This window comes from Peromyscus maniculatus, chromosome 14 (genome assembly GCF_049852395.1).
Source record: "Peromyscus maniculatus bairdii isolate BWxNUB_F1_BW_parent chromosome 14, HU_Pman_BW_mat_3.1, whole genome shotgun sequence".
Classification (NCBI taxonomy): Eukaryota; Metazoa; Chordata; class Mammalia; order Rodentia; family Cricetidae; genus Peromyscus; species Peromyscus maniculatus.
The window spans coordinates 73,923,269-73,935,259 of record NC_134865.1 but is presented as its reverse complement, the minus strand read 5'-3'; the positions used below and the strand labels follow the sequence as shown (position 1 = coordinate 73,935,259).

The 11,991-nt window shown below is 44.3% G+C and overlaps 1 protein-coding gene across 1 annotated transcript in view; it reads right to left on the bottom strand.

The window, feature by feature from the left end:
* Positions 1 to 3,053: 3,053 nt before the first annotated feature.
* Golga5 (golgin A5) overlaps positions 3,054 to 11,991 on the bottom strand; it is a 30,949-nt gene continuing 22,011 nt past the window's right edge. The window contains exons 10-13 of the mRNA XM_006990892.4: positions 9,522 to 9,747; positions 7,773 to 7,878; positions 4,763 to 4,826; positions 3,054 to 3,551 (exon numbers count right to left, since the gene is read on the bottom strand). Of these exons, the coding sequence (XP_006990954.1) occupies positions 3,471 to 3,551; positions 4,763 to 4,826; positions 7,773 to 7,878; positions 9,522 to 9,747 (477 nt within the window). The 3' untranslated portion in view covers positions 3,054 to 3,470. The remainder of the gene's footprint in view (positions 3,552 to 4,762; positions 4,827 to 7,772; positions 7,879 to 9,521; positions 9,748 to 11,991) is intronic.

Sequence of the window (11,991 nt, the reverse complement as noted above, 5' to 3'; positions counted from 1 at the left end):
CATGGCGGGGTTCACGTAGTCATAGGAGGGCATGGCGGGGTTCACAGTCATAGAAGGAGGGCATGGTGGGGTTCACGTGGCCATAGAAGGAGGGCATGGTGGGGTTCACGCGGTCATAGAAGGAGGGCATGGCGGGGTTCACGTGGTCATAGAAGGAGGGCATGATGGGGTTCACGCGGCCATAGAAGGAGGTCATGGCGGGGTTCACGTGGTCATAGAAGGAGGGCATGGTGGGGTTCACGTGGTCATAGAAGGAGGGCATGGTGGGGTTCACGCGGCCATAGAAGGAGGGCATGGCGGGGTTCACAGTCATAGAAGGAGGGCATGGTGGGGTTCACACAGTCATAGAAGGAGGGCATGGCGGGGTTTACGTGGCCATAGAAGGGAGGCATGGCGGGGTTCACAGTCATAGAAAGGAGGGCATGGTGGGGTTCACGCGGCCATGAGCTACCTGCTTTATATCCTAGCAGGTTAGGAAGACAGAGAAGTGGGGCTAGACTCTGTAGCCAAGGCCTGCTCCTAGTGGCCTACTTCCGCCAGCCAGGTCTTAGCTCTAAAGGTTTCCAACCTCCTCAAACAGCACCATCAGCCAGGACCAAGAGTTCAAACACAGAGCTATGGAGTTTACACACAAACCTTAACAGGTGAAGAACTTCTAGGAGGGAGGGATGGGAAATTTCCTCAAGCAGGCCTTATTTCTCTTTTCTTTGTACAGGTTCTCTGGATGTGCCATGGGTCAGACACAGGGTGGGAGCAAGCAACTTCACAAGCATGGGGCAGGAGTGGTTATCCACATCAGGCCTAGCTCGTTTGGAGTGTTCTGTTCTACAGCTGTGCAGTTAGACAGGCCTTTAGCAGATTGCCTCTTTCTCCTCAGAGAGTTCTATCCCTTAATTCTAAGAGGCTAAAAAGGAGAAAGATCCAATTGTTTCTCCTTTGGGTTTCTTTTTTGTTTTTTGTTTTTTGGAGACAGAATTTCTCTGTGTAGCTTTGTGCCTTTCCTGGATCTCGCTCTGTAGACCAGGCTGGCCTCGAACTCAGAGATCCACCTGCCTCTGCCTCCTGAGAGCTGGGATTAAAGGCGTGTGCCACCACCACCCGGCCCCTTCGGGTTTCTTATGACCAGTCGGTCTCAAGAGTCTTGGGCCATGGGTCCTTGCCTCTCAGGCATCACCAACTCCTTCCTTCTTGTACCCACACTGAGGTCCATTCTGCCACTTCCAGCACTCAGGTGGCCCCTGGCAACAGGGGACTGGAGCCCAGTGAGGCCTAAGGAGTGTGCCCTATCCCACAGGTAAGCGGGGCATCTGCCTGGACCCTGGGCCCTTCACATTCTGCTCTAGGTGTGGTGGTGCACGCCTTTGATCCCAGCACTCAGAAGGCAGAAGCAAACCAAACCAAACCAAAAGGTCTTTCCTTGGGAAGTTTTGCTCTGTAGCCGCAGAAAAGATGGTTTTCACAAAGGACAATGTCTAAAAAGGGAATTTTAAAAATAATCTTGTTTTTCAACTGACACCTATCAATACAACGCAGTCCAAGAATTCTGTGCATGTCTGAAATCCCTTTGAACACTGTTCTGGTGGAAGCCCCACCTTGCAAAAACTTTCCAAATACATGCACTGGCCCTAGACAGAGTCTACTGACCTGGCCTCCTGCAAGCCCTCTAATGAGGTCGAAGTTTCACATTGCCTTGCCCAGTTTGTGAGTGGTCAAGAGTAATGCATCTGAAACTCAATTAAAGACAACTGACTGCAGAGCCACGATCCCGGAAACCCTTAGTCAAACATTGCCAAAGCCAAGAATGTGCAGACTGGACAAAAGACTCACAGATGTCCCAACAAAAGCCAGGAGGACACAAAGACGGGAAGTCTGGCAACACACAGCAAAGAGCATGTGCTGTTTTCCATTTTAAGGGTGGAACCTGGTTTTAATCATTTTCCAGAAACATTTCCAAATTAGGAGAAAAAAAAATCTTACAATCCATTAACAAGATTGAACTCTTCCCTTACTTGTCTGAGATAGACCTGACTCCACAGCTCAGACTGTGATGGCTCATCCCCAAGTAAGGCTCCTGCCAGCGATCTCCTAGATTCAGTGCCGAGCTCAATGCCGAGCCCCCGTTTATAGGATGTGAAACCCCCTACCTTTTTCAATTCTGCCACACTGAAAACAGAAGCCCAAACATGCCTAACATGACCTGGAAAACTGCATTTGAGTGTAGGAAACAGGAAACAAGCACTCCATAATGTGCAAGAGTCTAGGGCTTTCTACTTACTCCCTGCATGTTCAAGTCATGGCAATGGAGTCACCAAGGTTCTCAGCTGGCATTAAGTGACCACATCAAGACAGGCCCAAGAAGAGGACTGCTCCCACTCAGAGTCATATGTATTAAGTTCATACAAAGAGACCACCAGGACCACCACCTGCGTGACAAGCAACATGTGACTCCAGATGAAGAGGAAAGACAATTCAAAGATCATGCTGGGCATACAGAAAATGTCCCCTTCAAAGGTTCACTATAGTACCCAGCTATAGTGTTGGTAAACAGACATCTCCCACATGCTACAAGCAGAGGCTAACAACCCCCATGAACTGACCCTGAGACACAGGCTGGGGAAAAGGAAGACAGCACGGGCAGAAAGGAGCGCAGCAGGGAACACCACAGTCACCTAGCGACGCGGCTGTGTCACTAACCACTGGAGAGGTCTTCCCTAGAAATCATTATTAAAGAAAGGAAAATGCACAGTGTGTTTTATTTATGTATTTTAAAAAACAGTTATACCATGCCGAGCGGTGGTGGCGCACGCCTTTAATCCCAGCACTCAGGAGGGAGCCAGGCAGATCTCTGTGAGTTCGAGGCCAGCCTGGTCTGCAGAGTGAGTTCCAGGAAAGGCGCAAAGCTACACAGAGAAACCCTGTCTCAAAAAACCAAAAAAAAAAAAAAAAAACCAAAAAAAAAAAAAACCCCAAAAAACAGTTATACCAACCAGGAACCTAACATGCAAAAATTAAATAGTTGCAGTTAAATATATGAAAATAGAAAGCACACTAAGTTATTAAAAAAGAAATCTTTTTATTTTTATCCCTAAATACAATTAGTTTCCCTGATTATAACCCATAATCAGTGTCACCTAAAATATAGAAAGGTCTGTACAGAGCAACAACCCCCAGGGTTCTCGTTCTCTCTCTGTTTCTCTCTCTCTGTCTCTGTCTCTGTCTCTCTCTCTCAATATCTAGGGCAACTAACTGTACTCAGAAAAAGCAGAGCCAAATTTGTCCAATTACTGTCTGCATTTAGAGACTCTTACGGAAATCAGGGAGAGTCAGACACCAGAGTAATAACTTAAAGATTAAAAGCTTTCCGTGAGGAAACCATCTTGTGCACTGTTCCGAGCAGTCTTAGGCATTGGTCTTTCTGCAGACCCCAGCTCTGGACAATGGCAGGCACTCTTGGGAACCAGCGGCTCAGTTCACTTGCCATACGGTTGGTCATGGTGCATTTCTGGTGAGTAAGTCAGCAGGACAATCATGACCCAGAGGTGAAGCAAAGCCTAGAGGGAGAGAAAACAATTCATGTGTCAGTCTTTAAGGAGTGTGCAGGGAGGACAGGGACCATGCCTTGTCTCTGTACCCTCTAGGACAAGGTCGGAAACATAGCAGCAGGGGCTCGGTACGTACACTGGCTGGACAAAGACAAATGGCCAGTGGTGAACAAAGAGCTGCACACTGCAGATCTAGCTGGAGAGGCCCCAACACCAACACTCCTGACTTGTCGCATCTGCAGGACCAACCAAGCGGATGGCTGTGCAGAGCTGGGAAAGCACTGTTAGGCAGACAGGCGCTGGCTGGCAAGCCCTGTGAGACAGTTAGTGACTGGTGTTCTGAGGACAGCTTAGCCAGCTCTGGTGAAGAGACGGGAAAGCACACTTGACAGGAGCAACACGTCAGTGTCAGAGGCTGAATTAGTGACAAATTCCCGGCTCCCTTGGGGCACTATGAATGGTTCCATCAGTGGGATGTGTAAATTCTGTAGGCAGCACACACAGCATCTAATGCCAACCGGTGCCCACAACACTCATGGTGGCAGGCGCCTGGGCAGTCGGCCCTGTGAGGTGCACTCTGAAATCTTTCTGATGCCCTTTTTTCTTCCTCCCCACCCATCCTCCTTTCCTAAAGCTTTTTATTTAGAGGAATGACTCCTCCCTCTAGTGGATCACATAGAAATTTCTTTTCAAAGCAGGTTTCTTTCTCTTTCTTAAGAAAATAGCCTTTAAGTCAGCCTAATCTCTTAAAAGACACCCCACTCAGCACAGTGAGTGGCTTTTAGGCACAGCACACATGAACCAGCACCCCAATTTCTGCAACTGGTTCTGTGCAACTAAAAAACCCAGAAGAAAATGAATTGGTCTTGAGATCCTTCTAGAAAAATAAAGTAAAACACATGAAAATAATCAGAGCAACTTTACAGCATTAAGATACAAATTAAATCAGTGGTTCTCTGCTGTATTTTTGTCATTAGACTTAAAAATGGAGGTGACTGTTAAACTACATTCCAGTTAACTTTATCTTCAGGAAAAGCCTCTGAGCAATGTATGTTCTCAACATAATAAATGGCTAACTTGTAATGTATTTAGAGAAAAGTTTATCAAAAATGAGCTCTATTCTCTATCAAAGTTAATTGGTAAAATATGAATAAGATTAGCAGCCAAAACAACAGACAGTAATCAAGTGTGGCACTACTTTTTAAAATAAATTTACTCACCATATAGATAATTACAAACACTCGTGCTATGGGGTATCTTCGGAGAAAAATTCCCAAGCGAATACTGTGCAAACAGGTGAGAAAAAAGGAATTATACTCAAAGCAAATCTTCCTGAGTTAACATCCTTTTTTGTGTGTGTTTGGTTTTTTGGAAATAGGGTTTCTCTTTATAGCCTTGGCTGTCCTGGAACTCACTCTGTAGATCAGGCTGTCCTCAAACTCAGAGATCCACCTGCCTCTGCCTCCCGAGCGTTGTGATTAAAGACATGTGCTACCATCACCTGGCTAATATCCAATGGGTTTGTTTATTTTGCTTTTGTTTTTTGAGACAGCATTCCACTGTGTAGCCCTGGCTGTCCTGGGACTTGCTTTGTAGATCAGGCTGGCCTTGAACTCACAGAGATCTACCTGCTTCTGCCTCCCAAGTGCTGGGATTAAAGACATGCACCACCACTACCCAGCCTATTCAGTATCTTCTCCACCCCCTCCCCATCCCCCCAGATAGGATGTCTCCGTGTAGTTTTGGTGCCTGTCTTACATCTCACTCTGTAGACCAGGCTGGCCTCGAACTCACAGTGATCCACCTGGCAATGCCTCCTAAGTGCTGGGATTAATTTTTTAAAGCATCACTCAAACTATTCATGTGACTACCACAGAAGGATGGTCTAATTGTAGACTCACATGATTACTTAAAATGACTACACAAGAAGGTCAAACAAATACTTCTATTGTTATTTGGAGTTAGCTGTTAAAACTTCAGTTCAGCTGGAGAGATTGCTCAGCAGTTAAGAGCACTGGCTGCCCTTCCAGAGGTCCTGAGTTCAATTCCCAGCAACCACATGGTGGCTCACAACCATCCGTAATGAGATCTGGTGCCTCTTCTGGCCTGCCTGCAGGCATACATGCAGATGGAACACTAGATACATAATAATAATAATAATAATAATAATAATAATAATAATAATAATAGAATGCTGAAATCATAGGTATAAAAAAAAAACCAGTTCAAGCACTTACTTGGAAATGGTTAATCTAGAAACTTCTGCATAGACACATTTTCCCAAGAGGACTAAACCATAGGGATTCAGAAAGGGTTAGGTGTGGCAGTACACACCTTTAATCTCAGCACTGGTAAACAGATCTCTGTGGGTTTGAGGTCAGCCTGGACTGCACAGTGAGTTCCAGACCTGAGCTACAAAGTGAGATCCTGTTTCAAACAAACAAAACAAACAAACAAACAAACAAACAAACAAACAAACCACCCACCTCAGGCAGACATCTGAGTGAACGTGGTAGGGGCAGTATGGCAGCCACCCTCACTGCTCACAGCTCTTTGCAGGCGTTTCCTTATCAAGATGTGTGTATGAGGAGACATCCCTTTCCTTTGTCTTACTGCTGGTAGCACTCCCACGGCAGCTAAGTTTTCTAGGGTCTATGCTGAATACAAGCACTTTATTCACACAGCGACTACAGTCCTGTGGCTTCAGGAACAATCCCCACCCCTAAGTTTTTCTGAGACAGGGTTTCTCTGTGTAGCCTTGGATCTCACTCTGTAGACCAGGCTGGCCTTGTACTCACAGAGATCCACCTGCTTCTGCCTCCCGAGTGCTGGGTGGGATTAAAGGCGTGCGCCACCACCTGGCTATTTTTTTTTTTTTTTAACACCATAGCTTAGGGGGCTGGAGAGATGACTCAGCAGTTAAGAGCACTGGCTGCTCTTCCAGAGATCCTGAATTCAATTCCCAGCAACCACATGGTGGCTCACAACCATTTGTAATGGGATCTGCTGCCCTCTTCTGGCCTGCATGTGTACATGCGGATACAGCACTCAATACACAAATCTAAAAACAATTACTAAAAAAGTTTCCTCTAAATAAGTAACTCTATGCAATTAAAAAGAAAACAAAACACCACAGCTCTATTCTGACTCAGAAAGGCTAAGAAAACATTACTCTTATCACACAATTCATTAAGACCATGTCTAACCATCAACACTAATGGGAAAATTGGCATATTGGAGGTTTTTTTTAGATATGAAGTTCATCAAGGCTCTAGGTAAACTGTTAAAATGTTTTCTTTTTTTTTTTTTTTTTTTTTTGGTTTTCCGAGACAGGGTTTCTCTTGTGTAGCTTTGCGCCTTTCCTGGATCTCACTTGGTAGCCCAGGCTGGCCTCGAACTCACAGAGATCCGCCTGCCTCTGCCTCCCGAGTGCTGGGATTAAAGGCGTGCGCCACCACCGCCCGGCTAAAATGTTTTCTTTATAAAGTGGATGCTTGCAAACATAAAATTCTGTATGTAAATACATAACATAAATTCTAAATATTACTTATGGACATATTAAAACAAGTTATAAGGAATATTGTTCAGCTCTCTATTGCAGCATCTTTTCTTCAACTCCACGATGAAGTACTAGATAAGACATCACATGGACACTTTCTCATGAGCAGAGGACTTATTTATTACTCAGTGAGTTCTGAGAAAGTCTCAATATGTGGTCCAAGCTGGTTTTGACCTTGGGAACTCAAATGGTCCTGTCTCTGTCTCCTTGGTGCTGGGACTGGTTTAGTGAGTGATGACAGCTTCAGCCATGCATGGTGGGGTATGGCTTTAATCCCAGCACTGAGAGGAAGAGACAGGCAGATCTCTGAGTTCAAGGCCAGCCTGGTCTGCAGAGCGAGTTCCAGGACAGCCAGGGCTACACAGAGAAACCCTATCTTGAAAAGAAAAAAAAAAAAAAAAAAAGTAGATCTACCTCTTTCAAATTAGGTAATGCCAGCTTCTTGGTAGAGTTTGTTGGGAGGGGTCGGCCAGGACTGATAATGTTTAATAATGCTGAGGCACTGGCAGACTGCCTAAGACAACTTCACAGCTTGGGAGTATCACAAAGGAATAAGGGAACTGTCACTTTAAATATTAGCTCTGCCCCAATGGGCTCATGGTGGCTGTGCCAACTGGAAGACATTATTAAAATAGTTGAGGCTATCACTCATCCTGAGTGGCACTGCTTACCTAAATTGGTCAATGGAGCTAGCAGCTTTGCGAACCTTTCCATACATTCCTGCCAAATTAGTTTCTGTGTCATTAAAAAGAACAGGAACATTCCGAAGGCGTGTCCCTGTTGAAATAAGAGAACAGATTAACATATTGATACCAAAATTGACTTTCTAAGAAAACTAGAGTTGAAAATGTATCGTATCACATGAGAAAGAATTTCTCAAAGCAGACTTTCTAAGCACCGCTCCTAAATTAGAAAAAAATCGTTAACACAGATCAACTAAGGAACTGCTTCAATTTCCACAAAATTTTAGTAGACACTAGAAAGTCTACAACATCTGATGCTTTAAAGAGTCAACGTTCCTGGGCCTTGGCTTTGAGAGAGGCCAGTGGTCCCGTAGCACTGAGGATGCTGGCTCCTAGATGGGCACTTCCAGCCCCCCCCCCCCCCCCCCAGCCATCCGGCTGCTTATCTCTTTCTTCTGCATCACTAAGGGCATCAAGCTCATGTACCAACTATGATGATTTCAGTCTCTTTCTCTCTCTGGCAAATTCCTTCTCTTGATATCTTCCCATTCTGGAACATAACAACTCCACCTTTCCATCCACTCAGGCCAAAATCCTTCACTCTTTTCTTGCAAGCTTTTCAGTAAATTCTGCCAGCATGCTTTTCAAATAAGTTCTCGCAGCCCTCCATCCCCCACCAATCCCACTCTGATCAAAACTACCATCTCTTACATAGGTTAATGCAAAGGCACCCTGGCTTCTCTGCCTGCCTGTGCTCTTAGCCCTCTGAAACTTAAGAGTTTTTTTTTTTTTTTGGGGGGGGGTGCTGAGGAAAAACCCTTACACATTAGCAAATGCTGCACCACTGGACCACATCACCATGCCAGGTCTGAGTCACCCAGAGACATCACAATACGGTGCAAATCAGATCCCTACCTTACTTAGAGTGAAGTCCTTATGTAGGTCTACGCAGCCTTCTCCAAGCTCTCTGAATTCACCTTGCCTCACTCCTTCCTGTTCCTGAATCATCAGGGCACCTGCTCTTCCAGCTACTTGGAACACTTTTCCTCCGGGCCTCTTTACAGTTCACATTATCATACCCTTTGGAACTTTAATAATGTGTCACTTTTCAACTGGATTTTCCATTGGCCACCCTACTTAAATTCCAATTGATCCCTATACATGGCATCCTCTTTAAATTTTTTAATTTTTAAAGGAATGTTAAAGCCAAAGAACTGAGAGATTTCCTCCATGACTGCATATAGGTTTTATGAGGTTGTAAATTTAAAATTCTGACCTATCAATATTGGTGCTGACATACTCTTTTTGAATATGCATTTTAAAATCTTCATCTCAATAAACAAAAAAAAAATCTTCAGATTTTGTTATCATAATTAAAGTACATGGACAAACATGCAAATTAATACAGACATCAACACTGATTTACTAAGGGATCATGAATACACATTCCCTTTAAGTGTCCTGAAATTTCTAAGCTACTGAATTCCTGCCTTGTCTCTGTCTTGTCAAGTATCTTCTTATTCCAACATGCTTCCCAATGCCAGGCCCTCTTTCTCCAAGTCTAACAGCTGTGAGGTATTAGTCCAATCTACATCTTTCTAATGATTATACTAACAGCACAGGAACCAGGTCTCACACCAGGAAAAGAGTCACTGAAGAAAATTCCTTTTCAGCAAAATGGGTCTTTCTGTAATTTTTCAGAATCATGTTTTGTTGCAGTGCTCTCTCTAGGCTTACCTTCACCACTGTCAACTGCAGACATGTTAATGGAGGATCCGCTGCTGGGTCCAGTGGAGGCAGTGTGCACCTGCTGCTCCAGGCGCTCAAGCTGGAAGACCAACGAGTTCTTTTCTGTGCTCAGGCTCTCTAGCATGGTCTGCTTCTGGATAAGTGTCTCTGTCAGCTGATGGAGTCGGCTTTCTAGCTCGGACTGGCTGCTGTTGCTTAAAGTTTTGTTGGTAAGCTGCAGGGGAAAGAGTTCACTTAATCAGTTCACAGGCTCAATGGTGTATGCTATAGAAAGGACATGAACTGGGTCTTCAAATCTCTACAGCAATAAGAGATTTCTCACTGGTTAGAAGTAATCTTTAAACCACATCAGTAGGCTACCCACCAGCAGTTAGAGAATGTAATAGATGGGGTATTTCCTGGAATTCATATAGTACACAGTATACATATGTTATTGTGTTAACTTCTTTATTATTATTAGATAGGGTCTCCTTTTGTAGCTCTGAACTTACTATATAGCCCAGGTTAGCCTCAAACTCATCCTGCCTCAGCCTCCTGAATGCTGACGTTATAGGCAGATGCCACCAAGCTGGGATTCTTTTCTGGCTTTGTATTATGAATGCATGTGACTATGAAGACACATATAAACTACGTTTCTTACTGCAGTTGACATGGTCAAGTTTACAGGCCACAGTTCAAACTTCTTAAACAGGATTCCAAATCCACAGTTCAATAGTGTGGCCCCCTAAAAGACTATGCTGTGATCCCCTAGCCATGCAACTTCAGACAGAACAGAACGTTTCCATCACCACGCACAACCCACTTTCAATTCTGGCACCAGAGTTTGCTTTTGCCTATTCCTGGGTTTCCTGTAAGTAGACTGTCTTAGGGGAATAAAGAACAGATTTAGCTAAGTTGTCAAATCATTCCATACATTTTTATCATTTTATTTTATTTCATGTGTATGGGTGTTGTGTCTGCATGCATATCTGGACACCTATTCATGCCTAGTGCACATGGAGGCCAGAAGAGAGTACTGGATTCCCAGGAACTGGAATTACAGATGACTGTGCGCCACCATGTGGATGCTGGGAATCAAGCTCATTCCCAGGTCTTCTGGATGAGTAGCCAGTATTCTTAGCTGCTGAGCCATTTCTCCAGCCTCAATACATACTGGCTCACAACTTGTTTAGTCATTCACCTGCAGGGAAACCTGGTTGTTTCCAATTTGGACTGCTTATGAATAAATACAAAAGTCAAGTGTTTTTGTGGGATACACCTTCATTTGTAGTCAACATCTAGAGTCACAGGGAAGATAGTTGCTAACCTCACCAGACCGCAGAAATAGTGGTTCATGACTATAAGCCCAGAACTTGGGAGGCTGCGGCAGAAAGATTACAGTGCATTCCAAGTCAGACAGGACTAAATAGCAAGGCCTTACCTCTAAACAGATAAATAAGAAAAAATAAAGAGGGAGCCAGTTTCCCCAGCGCTGTGCAACAGCCAGCAGCACAGGCTTCTTGTTCTAACCTGAGAGCTGAGCCGCTGTCTTGAGCCTGAGTGGGACTCATCCTGATGACCCTGTGACCTACTCACAAGCACCTAACCCTTCACAAAGGTCTGTTCAAGTCTTCTGCCCACAAAAACAAAATGGTATGGCAGCTTCTTATTGTCCACAGGAATTCTGGTGGCTGTTTGCTTCCCAGAGCTGGGCTGTGTGCGGCACTGTCTGAGGAAGCATGAGGAAGGCTAAGGAGGTGCTGGAAACCCCCTCTCCCAGTCTGTGGCTCTCTTCCTTTCTTTTCTACACTGCCTTTTGGTAAGCAGAAACTTAAATTTTGATGAATTCAATTTATCAGTTTTTTTTTCTATGATTTGTGCCTTTTGTGTCTGCTCTAAGAAACCTTTCTTCTTAGTTGGGCAGTGGTTGCACAGGACTTTAATCCTAGCACTCAGGAGGCAGAGACAGGTGGATCTCCAAGTTCGAAGTCAACATGGTCTACAGAGTGAGTTCCAGGACAGCCAGGGCTACACAGAGAAACCCTGTCTTGAAAAACAAAACAACAGCAACAACAACAACAACAACAACAACAACAAAAAAAAAAAAAAAAAAAAAAAAAAAAAAAGGAAGGAAGGAAGGAAGACAAGAAACCTTTCTTCTAAATTGCATAAGACCTTGTAGTTTAGGCCTACCCTCATCACAAAAACAATTTTTGAGGCTGGTCATGGTGGCACATGCCTTTAATCCTAGTACTCAGGAGGCAGAGACAGGCAGATCTCGGTGAGTTCAAGGCCAGCCTGGTCTATAGAGTGAATTCCACACCAGCAAGGTGAGATCCTGTCTCAAAAAAAAAAATTGTAAACTTGACAAAAGGGACAATGATTAAGATTTATTTTTTCTACTCCTATAGAATAGTTTTGAAAGAGTGGATGTATATGTAGGTGTCCATTATTTTATTTCACATTTTCAGAATTATAA